The sequence below is a fragment of the Rutidosis leptorrhynchoides genome, chromosome 2, assembly GCF_046630445.1.
Source record: "Rutidosis leptorrhynchoides isolate AG116_Rl617_1_P2 chromosome 2, CSIRO_AGI_Rlap_v1, whole genome shotgun sequence".
Lineage (NCBI taxonomy): Eukaryota > Viridiplantae > Streptophyta > Magnoliopsida > Asterales > Asteraceae > Rutidosis > Rutidosis leptorrhynchoides.
Window position 1 is genome coordinate 144004196 of NC_092334.1, and position 23071 is coordinate 144027266.

General features: G+C 34.6%; 1 protein-coding gene across 1 annotated transcript; it reads left to right on the forward strand.

Moving 5' to 3' along the window:
- Window positions 1-15996: 15996 nt before the first annotated feature.
- On the forward strand, window positions 15997-21534 carry LOC139888324 (G-type lectin S-receptor-like serine/threonine-protein kinase At1g67520). The gene is made up of 8 exons (XM_071871335.1): window positions 15997-16105; window positions 17901-19679; window positions 19755-19862; window positions 19947-20146; window positions 20236-20446; window positions 20525-20762; window positions 20896-21046; window positions 21223-21534. Exons 1-8 carry the CDS (start codon window positions 15997-15999, stop codon window positions 21532-21534), a joined length of 3108 nt encoding a protein of 1035 aa, XP_071727436.1.
- The last annotated feature ends 1537 nt before the right edge of the window (window positions 21535-23071 follow it).

Here is a 23071-nt window from a genome sequence, read left to right on the forward strand (position 1 = left end):
ATGTGTCGACATGATAGGTCGAAACATTGTATACGTGTCTATGGTATCTCAAGATTACATAATATAAAATACAAGTTGACTAAGTTATGGTTGAAATATATTTGTTGAAATGTCCCGTTCTTATTGATTAAAAACGTTCCATATTAATTGATTTCGTTGCGAGGTTTGACCTCTATATGAGACGTTTTTCAAAGACTGCATTCATTTTAAAACAAACCATAACCTTTATTTCATCAATAAAGGTTTAAAAAGCTTTACGTAGATTATCAAATAATGATAATCTAAATATCCTGTTTACACACGACCATTACATAATGGTTTACAATACAAATATGTTACAACAAAATACGTTTCTTGAATGCAGTTTTTACACAATATCATACAAGCATGGACTCCAAATCTCGTCCTTATTTAAGTATGCGACAGCGGAAGCTCTTAATAATCACCTGAGAATAAACATGCTTAAAACGTCAACAAAAATGTTGGTGAGTTATAGATTTAACCTATATATATCAAATCGTAACAATAGACCACAAGATTTCATATTTCAATACACATCCCATACATAGAGATAAAAATCATTCATATGGTGAACACCTGGTAACCGACATTAACAAGATGCATATATAAGAATATCCCCATCATTCCGGGACACCCTTCGGATATGATATAAATTTCGAAGTACTAAAGCATCCGGTACTTTGGATGGGGTTTGTTAGGCCCAATAGATCTATCTTTAGGATTCGCGTCAATTAAGGTGTCTGTTCCCTAATTCTTAGATTACCAGACTTAATAAAAAGGGGCATATTCGATTTCGATAATTCAACCATAGAATGTAGTTTCACGTACTTGTGTCTATTTTGTAAATCATTTATAAAACCTGCATGTATTCTCATCCCAAAAATATTAGATTTTAAAAGTGGGACTATAACTCACTTTCACAGATTTTTACTTCGTCGGGAAGTAAGACTTGGCCACTGGTTGATTCACGAACCTATAACAATATATACATATGTATCAAAGTATGTTCAAAATATATTTACAACACTTTTAATATATTTTGATGTTTTAAGTTTATTAAGTCAGCTGTCCTCGTTAGTAACCTACAACTAGTTGTCCACTGTTAGATGTACAGAAATAAATCGATAAATATTATCTTGAATCAATCCACGACCCAGTGTATACGTATCTCAGTATTGATCACAACTCAAACTATATATATTTTGGAATCAACCTCAACCCTGTATAGCTAACTCCAACATTCACATATAGAGTGTCTATGGTTGTTCAGAAATATATATAGATGTGTCGACATGATAGGTCGAAACATTATATACGTGTCTATGGTATCTCAAGATTACATAATATACAATACAAGTTGATTAAGTTATGGTTGGAATAGATTTGTTACCAATTTTCACGTTGCTAAAATGAGAAAAATTATCCAATCTTGTTTTACCCATAACTTCTTCATTTTAAATCCGTTTTGAGTGAATCAAATTGCTATGGTTTCATATTGAACTCTATTTTATGAATCTAAACAGAAAAATTATAGGTTTATAGTCGGAAAAATAAGTTACAAGTCGTTTTTGTAAAGGTAGTCATTTCAGTCGAAAGAACGACGTCTAGATGACCATTTTAGAAAACATACTTCCACTTTGAGTTTAACCATAATTTTTGGATATAGTTTCATGTTCATAATAAAAATCATTTTCTCAGAATAACAACTTTTAAATCAAAGTTTATCATAGTTTTTAATTAACTAACCCAAAACAGCCCGCGGTGTTACTACGACGGCGTAAATCCGGTTTTACGGTGTTTGTCGTGTTTCCAGGTTTTAAATCATTAAGTTAGCATATCATATAGATATAGAACATGTGTTTATTTGATTTTAAAAGTCAAGTTAGAAGGATTAACTTTTGTTTGCGAACAAGTTTAGAATTAACTAAACTATGTTCTAGTGATTACAAGTTTAAACCTTCGAATAAGATAGCTTTATATATATGAATCGAATGATGTTATGAACATCATTACTACCTTAAGTTCCTTGGATAAACCTACTGGAAAAGAGAAAAATGGATCTAGCTTCAACGGATCCTTGGATGGCTCGAAGTTCTTGAAGCAGAATCATGACACGAAAACAAGTTCAAGTAAGATCATCACTTGAAAAAAGATTGTTATAGTTATAGAAATTGAACCAAAGTTTGAATATGATTATTACCTTGTATTAGAATGATAACCTACTGTAAGAAACAAAGAATTCTTGAGGTTGGATGATCACTTTACAAGATTGGAAGTGAGCTAGCAAACTTGAAAGTATTCTTGATTTTATGTAACTAGAACTTGTAGAATATATGAAGAACACTTAGAACTTGAAGATAGAACTTGAGAGAGATCAATTAGATGAAGAAAATTGAAGAATGAAAGTGTTTGTAGGTGTTTTTGGTCGTTGGTGTATGGATTAGATATAAAGGATATGTAATTTTGTTTTCATGTAAATAAGTCATGAATGATTACTCATATTTTTGTAATTTTATGAGATATTTCATGCTAGTTGCCAAATGATAGTTCCCACATGTGTTAGGTGACTCACATGGGCTGCTAAGAGCTTATCATTGGAGTGTATATACCAATAGTACATACATCTAAAAGCTGTTTATTGTACGAGTACGAATACGGGTGCATACGAGTAGAATTGTTGATGAAACTGAACGAGGATGTAATTGTAAGCATTTTTGTTAAGTAGAAGTATTTTGATAAGTGTATTGAAGTCTTTAAAAAGTGTATAAATACATATTAAAACACTACATGTATATACATTTTAACTGAGTCGTTAAGTCATCGTTAGTCGTTACATGTAAGTGTTGTTTTGAAACCTTTAGGTTAACGATCTTGTTAAATGTTGTTAACCCAATGTTTATAATATCAAATGAGATTTTAAATTATTATATTATCATGATATTATCATGTATAAATATCTCTTAATATGATATATATACATTAAATGTCTTTACAACGATAATCGTTACATATATGTCTCGTTTAAAAATCATTAAGTTAGTAGTCTTGTTTTTACATATGTAGTTCATTGTTAATATACTTAATGATATGTTTACTTATCGTAGTATCATGTTAACTATATATATATCCATATATATGTCATCATATAGTTTTTACAAGTTTTAACGTTCGTGAATCATCGGTCAACTTGGGTGGTCAATTGTCTATATGAAACATATTTCAATTAATCAAGTCTTAACAAGTTTGATTGCTTAACATGTTGGAAACATTTAATCATGTAAATATCAATCTCAATTAATATATATAAACATGGAAAAGTCCGGGTCACTACATTTGTTACCAATTTTCACGTAGCTAAAATGAGAAAAATTATCCAATCTTGTTTTACCCATAACTTCTTCATTTTAAATCCGTTTTGAGTGAATCAAATTGCTATGGTTTCATATTGAACTCTATTTTATGAATCTAAACATAAAAAGTATAGGTTTATAGTCAAAAAAATAAGTTACAAGTCGTTTTTGTAAAGGTAGTCATTTTAGTCGAAAGAACGACGTCTAGATGACCATTTTAGAAAACATACTTCCACTTTGAGTTTAACCATAATTTTTGGATATAGTTTCATGTTCATAATAAAAATCATTTTCTCAGAATAAAAACTTTTAAATCAAAGTTTATCATAGTTTTTAATTAACTAACCCAAAACAGCCCGCGGTGTTACTACGACGGCGTAAATCCGGTTTTACGGTGTTTTTCGTGTTTCCAGGTTTTAAATCATTAAGTTAGCATATCATATAGATATAGAACATGTGTTTAGTTGATTTTAAAAGTCAAGTTAGAAGGATTAACTTTTGTTTGCGAACAAGTTTAGAATTAACTAAACTATGTTCTAGTGATTACAAGTTTAAACCTTCGAATAAGATAGCTTTATATGTATGAATCGAATGATGTTATGAACATCATTACTACCTTAAGTTCCTTGGATAAACCTACTGTAAAAGAGAAAAATGGATCTAGCTTCAAAGGATCCTTGGATGGTTCGAAGTTCTTGAAGCAGAATCATGACACGAAAACAAGTTCAAGTAAGATCATCACTTGAAATAAGATTGTTATAGTTATAGAAATTGAACCAAAGTTTGAATATGATTATTACCTTGTATTAGAATGATAACCTACTGTAAGAAACAAATATTTCTTGAGGTTGGATGATCACCTTACAAGATTGGAAGTGAGCTAGCAAACTTGAAAGTATTCTTGATTTTATGTAACTAGAACTTGTAGAATTTATGAAGAACACTTAGAACTTGAAGATAGAACTTGAGAGAGATCAATTAGATGAAGAAAATTGAAGAATGAAAGTGTTTGTAGGTGTTTTTGGTCGTTGGTGTATGGATTAGATATAAAGGATATGTAATTTTGTTTTCATGTAAATAAGTCATGAATGATTACTCATATTTTTGTAATTTTATGAGATATTTCATGCTAGTTGCCAAATGATGGTTCCCACATATGTTAGGTGACTCACATGGGCTGCTAAGAGCTGATCATTGGAGTGTATATACCAATAGTACATACATCTAAAAGCTGTGTATTGTACGAGTACGAATACGGGTGCATACGAGTAGAATTGTTGATGAAACTGAACGAGGATGTAATTGTAAGCATTTTTGTTAAGTAGAAGTATTTTGATAAGTGTATTGAAGTATTTCAAAAGTGTATAAATACATATTAAAACACTACATGTATATACATTTTAACTGAGTCGTTAAGTCATCGTTAGTCGTTACATGTAAGTGTTGTTTTGAAACCTTTAGGTTAACGATCTTGTTAAATGTTGTTAACCCAATGTTTATAATATCAAATGAGATTTTAAATTATTATATTATCATGATATTATCATGTATGAATATCTCTTAATATGATATATATACATTAAATGTCTTTACAACGATAATCGTTACATATATGTCTCGTTTAAAAATCATTAAGTTAGTAGTCTTGTTTTTACATATGTAGTTCATTGTTAATATACTTAATGATATGTTTACTTATCATAGTATCATGTTAACTATATATATATATCCATATATATGTCATCATATAGTTTTTACAAGTTTTAACGTTCGTGAATCACCGGTCAACTTGGGTGGTCAATTGTCTATATGAAACATATTTCAATTAATCAAGTCTTAACAAGTTTGATTGCTTAACATGTTGGAAACATTTAATCATGTAAATATCAATCTCAGTTAATATATATAAACATGGAAAAGTTCGGGTCACTACAGTACCTACCCGTTAAATAAATTTCGTCCCGAAATTTTAAGCTGTTGAAGGTGTTGACGAATCTTCTGGAAATAGATGCGGGTATTTCTTCTTCATCTGATCTTCACGCTCCCAGGTGAACTCATGTCCTCTACGAGCATTCCATTGAACCTTAACAATTGGTATCTTGTTTTGCTTAAGTCTTTCAACCTCACGATCCATTATTTCGACGGGTTCTTCGATGAATTGAAGTTTTTCGTTGATTTGGATTTCATCTAACGGAATAGTGAGATCTTCTTTAGCAAAACATTTCTTCAAATTCGAGACGTGGAAAGTGTTATGTACAGCCGTGAGTTGTTGAGGTAACTCAAGTCGGTAAGCTACTGGTCCGACACGATCAATAATCTTGAATGGTCCAATATACCTTGGATTTAATTTCCTTCGTTTACCAAATCGAACAACGCCTTTCCAAGGTGCAACTTTAAGCATGACCATCTCTCCAATTTCAAATTCTATATCTTTTCTTTTAATGTCAGCGTAGCTCTTTTGTCGACTTTGGGCGGTTTTCAACCGTTGTTGAATTTGGATGATCTTCTCGGTAGTTTCTTGTATAATCTCCGGACCCGTAATCTGTCTATCCCCCACTTCACTCCAAAAAATCGGAGACCTGCACTTTCTACCATAAAGTGCTTCAAACGGCGCCATCTCAATGCTTGAATAGTAGCTGTTGTTGTAGGAAAATTCTGCTAACGGTAGATGTCGATCCCAACTGTTTCCGAAATCAATAACACATGCTCGTAGCATGTCTTCAAGCGTTTGTATCGTCCTTTCGCTCTGCCCATCAGTTTGTGGATGATAGGCAGTACTCATGTCTAGACGAGTTCCTAATGCTTGCTGTAATGTCTGCCAGAATCTTGAAATAAATCTGCCATCCCTATCAGAGATAATAGAGATTGGTATTCCATGTCTGGAGACGACTTCCTTCAAATACAGTCGTGCTAACTTCTCCATCTTGTCATCTTCTCTTATTGGCAGGAAGTGTGCTGATTTGGTGAGACGATCAACTATTACCCAAATAGTATCAAAACCACTTGCAGTCCTTGGCAATTTAGTGATGAAATCCATGGTAATGTTTTCCCATTTCCATTCCAGGATTTCGGGTTGTTGAAGTAGACCTGATGGTTTCTGATGCTCAGCTTTGACCTTAGAACACGTCAAACATTCTCCTACGTATTTAGCAACATCGGCTTTCATACCCGGCCACCAAAAATGTTTCTTGAGATCCTTGTACATCTTCCCCGTTCCAGGATGTATTGAGTATCTGGTTTTATGAGCTTCTCTAAGTACCATTTCTCTCATATCTCCAAATTTTGGTACCCAAATCCTTTCAGCCCTATACAGGGTTTCGTCTTCCCGAATATTAAGATGCTTCTCCGATCCTTTGGGTATTTCATCCTTTAAATTTTCCTCTTTTAGAACTCCTTGTTGCGCCTCCTTTATTTGAGTAGTAAGGTTATTGTGAATCATTATATTCATAGATTTTACTCGAATGGGTTCTCTGTCCATCCTGCTCAAGGCATCGGCTACCACATTTGCCTTCCCCGGGTGGTAACAAATCTCAAAGTCGTAATCATTCAATAATTCAACCCACCTACGCTGCCTCATATTCAGTTGTTTCTGATTAAATACGAATCTCAAAGATGTAGCTTCGTGTTGCCCTTTTCTCCGTACACCATTAAGGGTTTTCCTTTTTCTCGTATAATGCGAATTGCATTTTTGTAACAAACGATCTCTGCTTTCACTTCTTTCAACCAGTCCATACCGATTATCACATCAAAACTCCCTAACTCTACTGGTATCAAATCAATCTTAAATGTTTCGCTAACCAGTTTAATTTCTCGATTCCGACATATATTATCTGCTGAAATTAATTTACCATTTGCTAATTCGAGTAAAAATTTACTATCCAAAGGCGTCAATGGACAACTTAATTTAGCACAAAAATCTCTACTCATATAGCTTCTATCCGCACCCGAATCAAATAAAACATAAGCAGATTTATTGTCAATAAGAAACGTACCCGTAACAAGCTCCGGGTCTTCATGTGCCTCTGCCGCATTAATATTGAAAACTCTTCTGCGGCCTTGTCCATTCGTGTTCTCCTGGTTCGGGCAATTTCTAATAATGTGGCCCGGTTTTCCACATTTATAACATACTACATTGGCATAACTTGCTCCGACACTACTTGCTCCGCCATTACTCGTTTCGACACCATTTGTTCCTTTCGTTCTGTTAACCCCTGGTCCGTAGACCTCACACTTCGCCGCGCTATGACCATTTCTTTTACACTTGTTGCAAAATTTGGTGCAGAACCCCGAGTGATACTTTTCACACCTTTGGCATAGCTGCTTCTGATTGTTGTTGTTGTTGCGGTTATTATTGTTGTTGGGATGATTGTTGTAGTTGCCGTTGTTGTTGTTGGGCCGTTTGTTGTAGTTGCGATTGATGTTGCGATTGTTGGGATAATTGTTGCGTTTATTGTTGTAATTGCTGTTGTTGTTGTATTGGTGATTCTTATCACCGTTTTCCTCCCACTTTCTTTTGACTTGCTTCACATTGGCCTCTTCAGCAGTCTGTTCTTTAATTCTTTCTTCAATCTGGTTCACTAGTTTGTGAGCCATTCTACATGCCTGTTGTATGGAGGCGGGCTCGTGTGAACTTATATCTTCTTGGATTCTTTCCGGTAATCCTTTCACAAACGCGTCGATCTTCTCTTCCTCATTTTCGAACGCTCCCGGACACAATAGGCATAATTCTGTGAATCGTCTTTCGTACGTGGTAATATCAAATCCTTGGGTTCGTAACCCTCTAAGTTTTGTCTTGAGCTTATTGACCTCGGTTCTGGGACGGTACTTCTCGTTCATCAAGTGCTTGAATGCTGACCACGGTAGTGCGTACGCATCGTCTTGTCCCACTTGCTCTAGATAGGTATTCCACCATGTTAACGCAGAACCTGTGAAGGTATGCGTAGCGTACTTCACTTTGTCCTCTTCAGTACACTTACTTATGGTAAACACCGATTCGACCTTCTCGGTCCACCGTTTCAATCCGATCGGTCCTTCGGTTCCATCAAATTCCAAAGGTTTGCAGGCAGTGAATTCTTTGTAGGTGCATCCTACACGATTTCCTGTACTGCTAGATCCAAGGTTATTGTTGGTATGTAGCGCAGCCTGTACTGCGGCTATGTTTGAAGTTAGAAAAGTACGGAATTCCTCTTCATTCATATTCACGGTGTGTCGAGTAGTCGGTGCCATTTCCTTCAAAATAGTCAAATGGAACAAGTTAATCATACAGAATATTAAGAGTAGTTAATAGTATTTCGTAGCATAATATGAACTCATTTATAAAAGCTTTTTCTTCATATTAGCATTTTATAAGTTTAAATTCGGGTAGTACCTACCCGTTAAGTTCATACTTAGTAGCTAATATACAATTCAACTACTACAATTCTATATGAAAAACTGATTATAATAATATTTCGCGTTCAAACTTTTACACAATATTTTACAAACTTACAATACCGCTTATTTTACATATAGCATGAAATATAGCACACAATAAATTTGATACAAGATGGTTGTGAAGATAATTCTAGCTAGTACACAAGTCGTTCAGCAAAGGCAATAAAGACACGTAATTCATACGTCCAGAAACAAGTCATGCATTCTGGTTTTACTAGGATTACTTCCCATCCTTGGTCTTGTGGAACATAACCGTTATGGCCGTTGATAAGATAGCGTATTGTAACGTCGTCAAAGGGACGAGGGTTACGTAATGTCCAACAGTCCCGTAACAATCTAAAAACCTCATTTCTTACCCCAATTACCGACTCCGTCACTTGTGGGAACGTTTTGTTTAATAGTTGTAGCCCAATGTTCTTGTTCTCACTTTTGTGAGAAGCGAACATTACTAATCCGTAAGCATAACATGCTTCTTTATGTTGCATGTTAGCCGCTTTTTCTAAATCACGAAGTCCAATATTCGGATATATTGAGTCAAAATAATTTCTTAACCCATTGCGTAAAATAGCATTTGGGTTCCCCGCAATATATGCGTCAAAGTAAACACATCGTAACATATGGATTTCCCAATGTGATATCTCCCATCTTTCGAACGAAAGCCTTTTATAAACCAAGGCATTCTTGGAACGTTCTTCGAATGTCTTACAAACTGATCTCGCCTTAAATAGTTGTGCCGAAGAATTCTGACCGACTCTAGACAAGATTTCATCAATCATGTCTCCGGGTAGGTCTCTTAAAATATTGGGTTGTCTATCCATTTTGTGTTTTTATACTGTAAAATAGACAAGAGTTAGATTCATAAAAAAAATACTTATTAATACAAGCAATTTTTACATATATCATAAAGCATAAGCACACTATATTACATATATTACACCACACGAATACAACTATCTTATTCCGACTCGCTTGTTTCTTCTTCTTCGGTTTTGGTTCGTTTTGCCAAGTTTCTAGGGATATATGATGTTCCCCTAATACGAGCCGTCGTTTTCCACATTGGTTTAGAAAAACCTGGTGGTTTAGAGGTTCCCGGGTCATTGTTACAACTTAAGGACTTCGGGGGTTGACGATACATATAAAGTTCATCGGGGTTGGAATTAGATTTCTCTATTTTTATGCCCTTTCCCTTATTATTTTCTTTTGCCTTTTTAAATTCAGTTGGGGTAATTTCTATAACATCATCGGAATTCTCGTCGGAATCCGATTCATCGGAGAATTGGTAATCCTCCCAATATTTTGCTTCCTTGGCGGAAACACCATTGACCATGATTAACCTTGGTCGGTTGGTTGAGGATTTTCTTTTACTTAACCGTTTTATTATTTCGCCCACCGGTTCCGATTCTTCTTCCGGTTCCGATTCTTCTTCCGGTTCCGACTCTTCTTCCGGTTCCTCTTCGGGAACTTGTGAATCAGTCCACGAATCATTCCAATTTACATTTGACTCTTCATTATTATTAGGTGAGTCAATGGGACTTGTTCTAGAGGTAGACATCTATCACATAATACCAAACGCGTTAAGAGATTAATATATCACATAATATTCACATGTTAAAAATATATAGTTTCCAACAAAATTTGTTAAGCAATCATTTTTCAAGTAAACACGGTCGAAGTCCAGACTCACTAATACATTCTAACAAACTCGATAAGACACACTAATGCAAAATTCTGGTTCTCTAAGACCAACGCTCGGATACCAACTGAAATGTCCCGTTCTTATTGATTAAAAACGTTCCATATTAATAGATTTCGTTGCGAGGTTTTGACCTCTATATGAGACGTTTTTCAAAGACTGCATTCATTTTAAAACAAACCATAACCTTTATTTCATCAATAAAGGTTTAAAAAGCTTTACGTAGATTATCATATAATGATAATCTAAAATATCCTGTTTACACACGACCATTACATAATGGTTTACAATACAAATATGTTACAACAAAATAAGTTTCTTGAATGCAGTTTTTACACAATATCATACAAGCATGGACTCCAAATCTCGTCCTTATTTAAGTATGAGACAGCGAAAGCTCTTAATAATCACCTGAGAATAAACATGCTTAAAACTTCAACAAAAATGTTGGTGAGTTATAGGTTTAACCTATATATATCAAATCATAATAATAGACCACAAGATTTCATATTTCAATACACATCCCATACATAGAGATAAAAATCATTCATATGGTGAACACCTGGTAACCGACATTAACAAGATGCATATATAAGAATATCCCCATCATTCCGGGACACCCTTCGGATATGATATAAATTTCGAAGTACTAAAGCATCCGGTACTTTGGATGGGGTTTGTTAGGCCCAATAGATCTATCTTTAGAGTTCGCGTCAATTAGGGTGTCTGTTCCCTAATTCTTAGATTACCAGACTTAATAAAAAGGGGCATATTCGATTTCGATAATTCAACCATAGAATGTAGTTTCACGTACTTGTGTCTATTTTGTAAATCATTTATAAAACCTGCATGTATTCTCATCCCAAAAATATTAGATTTTAAAAGTGGGACTATAACTCACTTTCACAGATTTTTACTTCGTCGGGAAGTAAGACTTGGCCACTGGTTGATTCACGAACCTATAACAATATATACATATATATCAAAGTATGTTCAAAATATATTTACAACACTTTTAATATATTTTGATGTTTTAAGTTTATTAAGTCAGCTGTCCTCGTTAGTAACCTACAACTAGTTGTCCACAGTTAGATGTACAGAAATAAATCGATAAATATTATCTTGAATCAATCCACGACCCAGTGTATACGTATCTCAGTATTGATCACAACTCAAACTATATATATTTTGGAATCAACCTCAACCCTGTATAGCTAACTCCAACATTCACATATATAGTGTCTATGGTTGTTCCGAAATATATATAGATGTGTCGACATGATAGGTCGAAACATTGTATACGTGTCTATGGTATCTCAAGATTACATAATATACAATACAAGTTGATTAAGTTATGGTTGGAATAGATTTGTTACCAATTTTCACGTAGCTAAAATGAGAAAAATTATCCAATCTTGTTTTACCCATAACTTCTTCATTTTAAATCCGTTTTGAGTGAATCAAATTGCTATGGTTTCATATTGAACTCTATTTTATGAATCTAAACAGAAAAAATATAGGTTTATAGTCAGAAAAATAAGTTACAAGTCATTTTTGTAAAGGTAGTCATTTCAGTCGAAAGAACGACGTCTAGATGACCATTTTAGAAAACATACTTCCACTTTGAGTTTAACCATAATTTTTGGATATAGTTTCATGTTCATAATAAAAATCATTTTCTTAGAATAACAACTTTTAAATCAAAGTTTATCATAGTTTTTAATTAACTAACCCAAAACAGCCCGCGGTGTTACTACGACGGCGTAAATCCGGTTTTACGGTGTTTTTCGTGTTTCCAGGTTTTAAATCATTAAGTTAGCATATCATATAGATATAGAACATGTGTTTAGTTGATTTTAAAAGTCAAGTTAGAAGGATTAACTTTTGTTTGCGAACAAGTTTAGAATTAACTAAACTATGTTCTAGTGATTACAAGTTTAAACCTTCGAATAAGATAGCTTTATATGTATGAATCGAATGATGTTATGAACATCATTACTACCTTAAGTTCCTTGGATAAACCTACTGGAAAATAGAAAAATGGATCTAGCTTCAACGGATCCTTGGATGGCTCGAAGTTCTTGAAGCAGAATCATGACACGAAAACAAGTTCAAGTAAGATCATCACTTGAAATAAGATTGTTATAGTTATAGAAATTGAACCAAAGTTTGAATATGATTATTACCTTGTATTAGAATGATAACCTACTGTAAGAAACAAAGATTTCTTGAGGTTGGATGATCACCTTACAAGATTGGAAGTGAGCTAGCAAACTTGAAAGTATTCTTGATTTTATTTAACTAGAACTTGTAGAATTTATGAAGAACACTTAGAACTTGAAGATAGAACTTGAGAGAGATCAATTAGATGAAGAAAATTGAAGAATGAAAGTGTTTGTAGGTGTTTTTGGTCGTTGGTGTATGGATTAGATATAAAGGATATGTAATTTTGTTTTCATGTAAATAAGTCATGAATGATTACTCATATTTTTGTAATTTTATGAGATATTTCATGCTAGTTGCCAAATGATGGTTCTCACATGTGTTAGGTGACTCACATGGGCTGCTAAGAGTTGATCATTGGAGTGTATATACCAATAGTACATACATCTAAAAGCTGTGTATTGTACGAGTACGAATACGGGTGCATACGAGTAGAATTGTTGATGAAACTGAACGAGGATGTAATTGTAAGCATTTTTGTTAAGTAGAAGTATTTTGATAAGTGTATTGAAGTCTTTCAAAAGTGTATAAATACATATTAAAACACTACATGTATATACATTTTAACTGAGTCGTTAAGTCATCGTTAGTCGTTACATGTAAGTGTTGTTTTGAAACCTTTAGGTTAACGATCTTGTTAAATGTTGTTAACCCAATGTTTATAATATCAAATGAGATTTTAAATTATTATATTATCATGATATTATCATGTATGAATATCTCTTAATATGATATATATACATTAAATGTCTTTACAACGATAATCGTTACATATATGTCTCGTTTAAAAATCATTAAGTTAGTAGTCTTGTTTTTACATATGTAGTTCATTGTTAATATACTTAATGATATGTTTACTTATCATAGTATCATGTTAACTATATATATATATATCCATATATATGTCATCATATAGTTTTTACAAGTTTTAACGTTCGTGAATCACCGGTCAACTTGGGTGGTCAATTGTCTATATGAAACATATTTCAATTAATCAAGTCTTAACAAGTTTGATTGCTTAACATGTTGGAAACATTTAATCATGTAAATATCAATCTCAATTAATATATATAAACATGGAAAAGTTCGGGTCACTACACAACACATATCCGTTCATAACCACCGTTAGTGTACAACGACATATATCACTAACTCGTGGGTGGTAAGGACAACACATATCCGTTCATAAAAACTGTTAGTGTACAATGACATATATCACTAACTCGTGGGTGGTAAGGACAACACATATCCGTTCATAAAAACCGTTAGTGTACAACGACATATATCACTAACTCATGGGTGGTATAGACAACACATATCCATTCGCACACGGGGATGGTACTCGAATTTCCCATCGGTGTTCATAACAATCGTTAGTGTACAACAACATATATCACTAACCCTTGGACGGAAAGACAACACATATCCGTTCATAACAACCGTTAGTATACAACGACATATATCACTAACTCGTGGGTGGTATAGACAACACATATCCATCCTACACAAATAAATACATTATATACATACACGTATAATTATTCCACTCACCTTGGAATGCCCGCACAAGTCATGTACAACATGATCTCCGTCCTCAAATTCGAGCAAGTAACCACCTATATCACACATAGGTACAATATATACATAAATAGCCATTCTCTAAAAGAGAACCTGACGCAAACATCCCTTAGCCGAGGGATCACACCTTGCTCGCCAAAACCCGCCCATTTAACACCTAATTGACACAAACCAATTACCACTTCGGGTGGTAATTCAAACCAACACAACAAAGTACAATTTAACCCAAATCATACTTTACACCAATTTGACCAAACCTATGTCTTAACACTAAATTACTACTTAGGTAGTAATCATTTCAAACGCCATTTACACCAAAACCCTAACACGTGCAATATTGACCCATATTGCATTTAATCACGTTTGACTTGTTAAAACATCACTTTGACTCAAAATCACTTCTCATGTGTGATTACTTCCAAAAACGCCATTTAACACTTAACACAAGTGTTTAAACATCTATTTGACCAAAACTAGTGTAATCATCAAATTCGGCCCAATTAAGGTCAACTCATTTTGACATAAGTCCCAAAAACGCCAAAATCACTAACGAATAGTGATTATATTTTCAAAACACCAATTAACACCTAAATCAAGTATTTACATACTTGATTCACCAAAACTTGCCTCAAAACTCAATTTGACACCAAACCAAGTCAACACCCATTTTGACTTGTAAACTTGTTCTTAAGAACATCAAAATTACTAACAACCTTTCAATCTAGTGATTTAACACCCAAACCATGACAAATACTTCCAAATTCATCACCAAACCCTAAACCTACAATAATCGGGTTTACTTACACAATACATACAATAAAACCCTCAATTTCATGAGAAATATGGTTTATAACCCTAACTAGCACAAACCCTAACCCCAAATCAAATCAAAGTAATTAAATCGAATCTAGGGTTTACCTCAACTCCAAAACCGAGCTAGTAACAAGAATCACCAAGGAGAACCAAAACCCGCTTCCAATTTGGGCAAAAATCACCATCTTCATCACTAACTCAAGCTTCCTATCTCTAGAAACTCATCTCTCTCTCTCTCTCTCTCTCTCTCTCTCTCTCAGATTGAGAGTGTTTGAATGGATAAGAAATGAGGATAAGATAAGCTTGGAACCAGTTTTGTGGCCAAAAACCCGGTCCTAAAGTGAAAAGACCAAACTACCCTTCTTTTAAATTACAAAAATAATAAGTATGCTGAATCAGGGGGTGTGCGCACCGCACACACTTTAATACGCGCGCCGCGCACCAAGTGTAATTTGTGTGAGCCGCACACACAAAGTGTAATTTGTGTGAGCCGCACACATAAAAGCGCGCCCCTCACACCAAGTGTAATTTTTGACTGTTTGCTTTTTCTTCATACGTGCGCGCCTCACACCCTATCTAGCGCGCCTCACACATTCCAAACTTAAATGTTTGAACATTTTCTTGCACTTTAAACCATTCAAACTTATACCTACAACCTATATGACCCGCGTTAACATACGAGCTTCAATATATAGGAAAATAACACGATTTGCGCGATAAACACTTTAAAACCCGAATCCTCCAACTTTAATCATTATACAATTGCACCTTTGGATTAGGGTCTTACAGAATTCAATTAAAAGCTTCACTTGATGTTGTTAGATTCTTGATGTTGAAAGATATTTTTCTGCAACGAAGCTTGTTAAATCCGAATTATGAAACCGTATGGGTGACGGTTTTTTGAACGACTGTTTAATTGGCGCTATAGAAAAAGAAGGACTTCTCAAGGTTAACGATGAAGCCGTAATGAAGCGTTTTCAAAAGATGAAAGACCGTAGAGGACAACTCAATTAGCTAGCAGTTAAGTTGTTTTCTTTTTGTAATGAAACACTATTATTGTTAATATTACTATTGTTAGTCTTAAATTAATAGTAATTATTAATTAATATTATTATTATTATATATATGTGCAACCACTCACTGTAAATCCTAGATCCACCACTGAACACACGTGTATCTATAATCATTTTGTGTAACTGTAGATATAAAAGCTTGAATTTTGCACAATTGCACCACACCACACCACCAAAATGTAGTTCAAATAAGCATATTTAGCTAAAGCTTGAATTTTGCACAATTGCACCACACCACCAAAATGTACTAGTTCAAATAAGCATATTTAGCTATGGCTAAATTGGTGGCCTATCGGTTAACCATAGGCTAGGCAAATTAAATTCAAATACTTATTAGCAGAACCAATGGGTCATGCATCCTAACCTGATGGGTCTCTGATTGCTAAACAGGTCCAAATTAAAACACCTATAATCTCATCTCTTCAGCTCATTGATTGTAAGGTACATTGGGCCTACAACTTGTACCTAAAATAGCTATTCTCTTTCAATCGATCATTCAAAACTGATCGAGAAATTGACTTAATACACTGTTTGAACGAATGGATTTTATAAAAATCATCTCGTCTCTTCCAATTTCGCATCAGGTGAAATTAGGGTTTATTATGATTTTTCAAGCATACAGTTCGTAATTTCAGTAAATATTTTGATTCTCAATTTGTTGTTTATCGTTTTCAAAAAACATAAATGATTCATGTTATAATTGAAATGAAGCTAAAAACAAATAGTATTAGGATGTTTATTCAAACGATAGTTGGAATAAGTACGCGATTACATTTTTCGAAACTTCATTATGTATTTACTATATATAGCTATCATATACGTTTATATCATTTAGCTATTTACAGTTGTAAATAAATTGTTAATACAAAATAGTACGTAAGTGTATATAACTTCATAAATGTGAATAATGTCACAAGTGTGATGTTTGATTAATAAATGTAAACATTGCCACGGTTTCTTAGAAAATGTAAAAAAAAAAAAAAAGTGTCTGACCCGACCCGACCCAAACCTTTTGGACTTACCCGTTCGACCTGTTAAAAAACCTGACCCGTTTGTACCTCAACTCGTTTTGACCCAAACCCAACCCATTACGACCCTAAAAACTATGTTACAGAAACAGTACTTTTTTTTTCTATATAGAGTATGAAGGTTGACATTTGATTTTCTGATACTCCATATCATTTTGATTTTGACCCGTTACCTTTACTGTGTATTTTAGATGTTGTTTAGCTTAAATTCTCTCAAGGGACTAATTCTACATGTAGGTATAGTAAATATGCCAAAGAATAAATTTGTACTTTCCTCCTAACTTCCATGTCGATATTAGATATTAGAAGATTAGATTATGTGGTTCAGTTTGACTTTAATCATCAACATCAAACCCAAACACACTTGTGTATAAGTTGACAAAGTCAATATGGTGGACTTAATTGTCTAGCAACATCTCAAATGAAACAAAACAAACTTACTTCACCTCTTCTGCAACTCTGGATTAATTAATCAGTTTAATCAAAACGTTTCTTCTGTTTATTTATTCAAACATGTCATCATCATCATCATCATCATCATCATCATCATCTCTGATCTTATTCTTCTTCTTTTACTTGTACTTATCTACTGGTATATCATACTTTCTGTATTTTGTATTACACACAAAAAACTTACACAGGTTTTACAATGTGTTTTGAATACAAATTTGTTCAAATAAATTTGCAGGAGCAGTAGGGACCGTTTTTACTTTTGTCAACAACTGCGGCTTCACTGTTTGGCCAGGAATCTACAGCTACTTAGAGTCGGGCAATCCAACTTTCAACCAAACTGGATTCGAGCTCACAAAGGGTGATTCACTCTCACTTGAAGCCCCATCCGGATGGAACGGCTATTTCTGGGGCCGAACAGGTTGCAACGTGTCCAATAACGGCTCGTGGTCATGCACCACAGGTGACTGTGGCACAAACCAAATAGAATGCAAAGGAAGATCATACAAACCGCCTGTTACATATGCTGAATTCAGTTTGGATATGTATGGACCGGACCTTTATTATGTTAGTTTATTTGATGGCTTCAACTTACCTATACTAATTGAGCCAAGTGGTGGGTCCCGTTCTGATGACCGTACTTGTCCTAAAACAGGCTGCATCAATGACCTAAATAAACAGTGCCCACCCGAACTGAAAGTTGGAGATGGATGTACGACTCCTTGTGAGGTGTTTGGCTCGCCCGAGTATTGTTGTAATAGCTCTTCTTTTCATACACGTTCAACATGCAAACGAACTGCATATGCTCAGCTATTTAAATCTGTTTGCCCGAGATCCTATACCAAAGGTTATGATTCTCCTGATTTTTTAAGTACATGTAATGGTCCTGATTACATTGTTACATTTTGTCCACCTCCAAATTCGTTTTCAACAATTAAACACGGAGGCCGACTCGATTTCGCTGACCAGCTAGTTTCCATTGGTGGAAATTTCACATTGGGGTTTTTTGATCAAGATTATAGTTATTTGGGAATTTGGTACACGAGTGATCCGGAATCTAGAAAAGTTTGGGTATCTAATCCCAATGCAGCGATAAAGTCTGGCAACCATGCATTGTCTGTTGACCCGAAGACCGGAAACTTGATCATCACTGCGGGTCAGAGTACTTTGATCAATATTACTGATGTTGTAGCTGGTTCGAACCCCAACGTGACTGCAACTCTCGAAGACAATGGTAATTTTCGGTTGATTAACGAAATAGACAAAAAGGTTTTGTGGCAGAGTTTTGATCACCCGACGAATGTGCTTTTACTCGGCATGAAACTTGGGTATGACTTACAATCAGGGCAGAATTGGACGCTAACTTCTTGGTTGAGTGATAAAATCCCAAATTCAGGAGCTTTTACGTTGAGCTGGGAGCCCAATGAAGAAATGTCTCAGAGGTTATTAATTCGAAGAGAAGGCGAACTGTACTGGACTAGTGGGAATTTAAATGGTCAAACATTTCAATATATGTTTGCATTAAACGGCCCCGGTAGCCAATCACGTTATAATCTCAATTCTGTATACAGAAACGAAGTGCGTTATATTAGCTATGAAGGTACTAATTCTGATTTACCTATGTGGATTTTGACACCGAAAGGACAAATTAGAGATAGTGATAATTCTAGTGTATGGACCCCCGAGTTTTGTTATGGGTATGATTCAAGTAATGGATGTGTACAACAGTCAAAGTTGCCTCAATGTAGGAGAGAGGGTGACAGTTTTAGTGAAAAGAATGGAGATTTTGATCCGGTTTTGACAACAAGTGTGACCGATGATAACTCGAGTTTAAGCGTTAGTGACTGTTTCATTAAGTGTTGGAATAATTGTAGCTGTGTGGGGTTTAATAGCAGTACCACTAATGGAACTGGCTGTATCATTTGGTCCGGAAGTAATAACTTTTTGATTAATCCACGTGACAACTCTACACTAAAGTATGTGATTAATCAAATGGCAAGCTATCCAACAAGTACAGGTATTACTACTACTATATATGCATACCAATTAATTTTTTTGCTATAGTTTTGAATCTAAACAAGTAGATACGCAGGATATAGCATGAAATGGGCATGGATAGTTATTGGTGTTGTTATTCCTTTGGTTATAATCTGTTTAGGGCTTTTATGGTTTATAAAGAAGAAAAAGCGTAAACGAGAAGGTACATATACAACTATAAAGATAAATTATGCTATTCTTTTGTTAGTTGCTAATCTTGTTAAGTGTTCATTGATGCTTATTATAGAGCACGAGAGGCGAAAGAGAGATGAATATTTCCTTGAGTTGACAGCTTCTGAAAGCTTCAAGGATATACACCAGCTAGAAAACAATGGTGGGAAAGGAAATGATTTGTTGTTATTTAGTTTTGCATCTATTATGACTGCCACAAATGATTTTGCCGATGAAAATAAGTTAGGACAAGGTGGTTTTGGACCCGTTTACATGGTAGCTTGCCACTGTTATTTTATAGACTTGTTTGGTTCTTGCAATTTAAAAGTAATCTGACAAAATTAAATATGGTGTTACTAAAACAGGGAAAACTAAGTGATGAACGAGAAATTGCAATAAAGCGGCTATCAAGAACATCAGGGCAAGGGCTTGTCGAATTCAAGAATGAGCTCATACTTATTTCTAAACTTCAACACACACATCTTGTTCGAGTTATTGGTTGTTGTATTCACAGGGATGAAAAGATGTTAATTTATGAATATATGCCTAACAAAAGTTTGGATTTTTTTCTGTTTGGTAGGAATTTTTGTAACATAATTACACATTACATATGTTGATATTTATTCATGATACATTCATTAAATTTTCTTGCAGATGAAAATAGGAAGGCAGAGCTAGATTGGCCCAAAAGATTCAACATCATTGAAGGAATTGCTCAGGGATTGTTATATCTTCATAAACACTCAAGAATGCGAGTTATTCATAGAGATTTAAAAGCCAGTAATATTCTTTTAGATGAGAACTTGAACTCCAAAATTTCTGATTTTGGTATGGCAAGAATTTTCAAAGATAACGAAACAGAAGCAATGACTAACAGGGTGGTTGGAACATAGTAAGTCATCTTAATTGTCAAGATCTTAGTGAGTTGTTATATTTTCAGGGTCAATTCGTGTATATGAATTGGTTGTTGGTCAAATTTACTACTATATATTTCTTATATCATAAACAAAAATGTGTGCGTTCAGTGGCTATATGCCTCCTGAGTATGCAATGGAAGGGACTTTCTCCATCAAATCCGATATCTTCAGCTTCGGAGTATTGATCCTAGAAATCGTCAGTGGAAGAAAAAATAGTAGTTTCGTTTATCTTGACCGTACATTCAATCTGATTGGCTATGTAAGTCTACTCGCTATCCGTATAAAACATCTACAACATCTATCCAGTATGCATATTATTATAATTATAATTATAATGTCATACAGCAGACTATTGGAAGTACCTTTTAATAAATCCAAACTGTATATGCTATGGAAATATTATTGAAGAAAAAGTTGATATTTTTAATGTTTTAGGCATGGGAGCTATGGCAACAAGGAAATACATTGGAGTTGAAGGATCCAACAATCGAAGATACATTAGTTGTACAGAAACAGTTCTTGCGGATTGTTCATGTTGCTCTTTTGTGTGTCCAAGAAAGTGCAACGGATAGACCAACAACTTCAGATATGATCAGCATGCTTCTCAATGATACCATCTCGCTACCCACACCAAATAGACCAGCATTCGTCATTGGCCAAGTGGAGTCAAGGTCAACTTCGGACGAAAGCAAAGAGAGAGATTGTTCAGTAAACAAGATGACTATAACTGTTATGGAGGGTAGATAGAGTATGATCATAGGAGAGAATTTTGTTGGCGTATAACGCCTTTTTATAATTACTCTTTCATTTAGACCTTGAAATGTATTGGTGCATAATCCCGAGTTCTATCATTGTAATATGTTCTATTCGTATTGTGTTTGATAATTCAGTCGTATAAGGATATTGTCATTAATACATTGTGTTTGGTTTGATTAAATGTAATGACATAAAATGGTTCGAGCTGTTTGGTTGGCAGCTCAGACTATCGACCGATGGTAGAGACCATCGGTCGAGGGACTAACACCATCGGCCGTAGGTCAGAGACCATCGGCCGATGGTCACTGTAATGATATATAAATATGGGTGTCGGGTTACATTGTTAGGTTACACACCCTACACCCTCTTGCCGTCGTATTTCACAGTTACTATTGTCCCAGACCATACCCCAACCGAATACAATCATTAAGGTGTCGATTATATCAACATATTGTTGGTTAGATTGACCCCAAAGTGAATTACGTATTCGATTCATCCTAGTTTAGTGTTTTCCGCCTCTAATCTAGTTATAACGTTTGATCTAAGGTCCAAGATCGTCTACAAAGTGGTATCAGAGCGTAGGCTTGCTGATCAAAATGTTTTTGAGTCGAATTCATTGTTCTTGAATTTTAAGTTTTTTTGTGTGTGGCCAAAACGGGTTTTTGATTAAAAGTTGATATTTTTACGTGTTCATCTCGTGTTTTTGTGTTTATTTGTCTTTCTGGGTGTGTTTTCTAGGTTTCTACCGGTTTGTTTTGGATTCAGAACGTCAAAATCGATCAAAATCGAAGTTTTTAGTGAAAACCCTAGTTTTTCCTGCCCAGTTTTCGTAAGAACTACCTCGGCCGATCGTCTTTGACCATCGACCGTTTGTCTCGACCTTCGACCGTTCGTCAGACTCAATCGACCGATCGTCGCATATAGAACCGGAGGACAGTTTGTAGTATCATAGAACCGTTTGTCTTTACTATCGACCGTTCATCTCCTATCCATCGGCCGTTAGTCCTAGACCTCCGACTGATTGTCACCTCCGACCGATTGTCTTACCTTCGACCGATACTCTTTTGATACAGAATCTTAACATTATAATCAATTAATCTCAATTAATTAAAATGTCGAACACTAATGAACAAGTAACAAACGAATACAGTGCCCTAGTAATTGCACTTGGACTACAAAAACTGTTACTTAATGAAAGTGAATCTGGATCAACGAATAAAGTTCCTAGACTTGAAAATCTTATAGACTTTTTGGACTGGAAAACTAGGTTTGCTATCTACCTAAATGGTATCGATTCTAGACTTTGGAAATGTATTGAGAATGAGTTTGTATGGCCATGCGGAGCAGATGGTGAACCCAAAGAAACTCAACAGTTTAGTCATACAGAGCGTGAACAATACAATCTAGAGTGTAGATGTTATGCTCAGCTAACCCAAGCTTTGTCAAAGGAGATTTTTCAACAATTCAAATACCGCAACAAGACTTCATATACTATTTGGTTGGGTCTTCAATCTGCAACAGAGGGTAC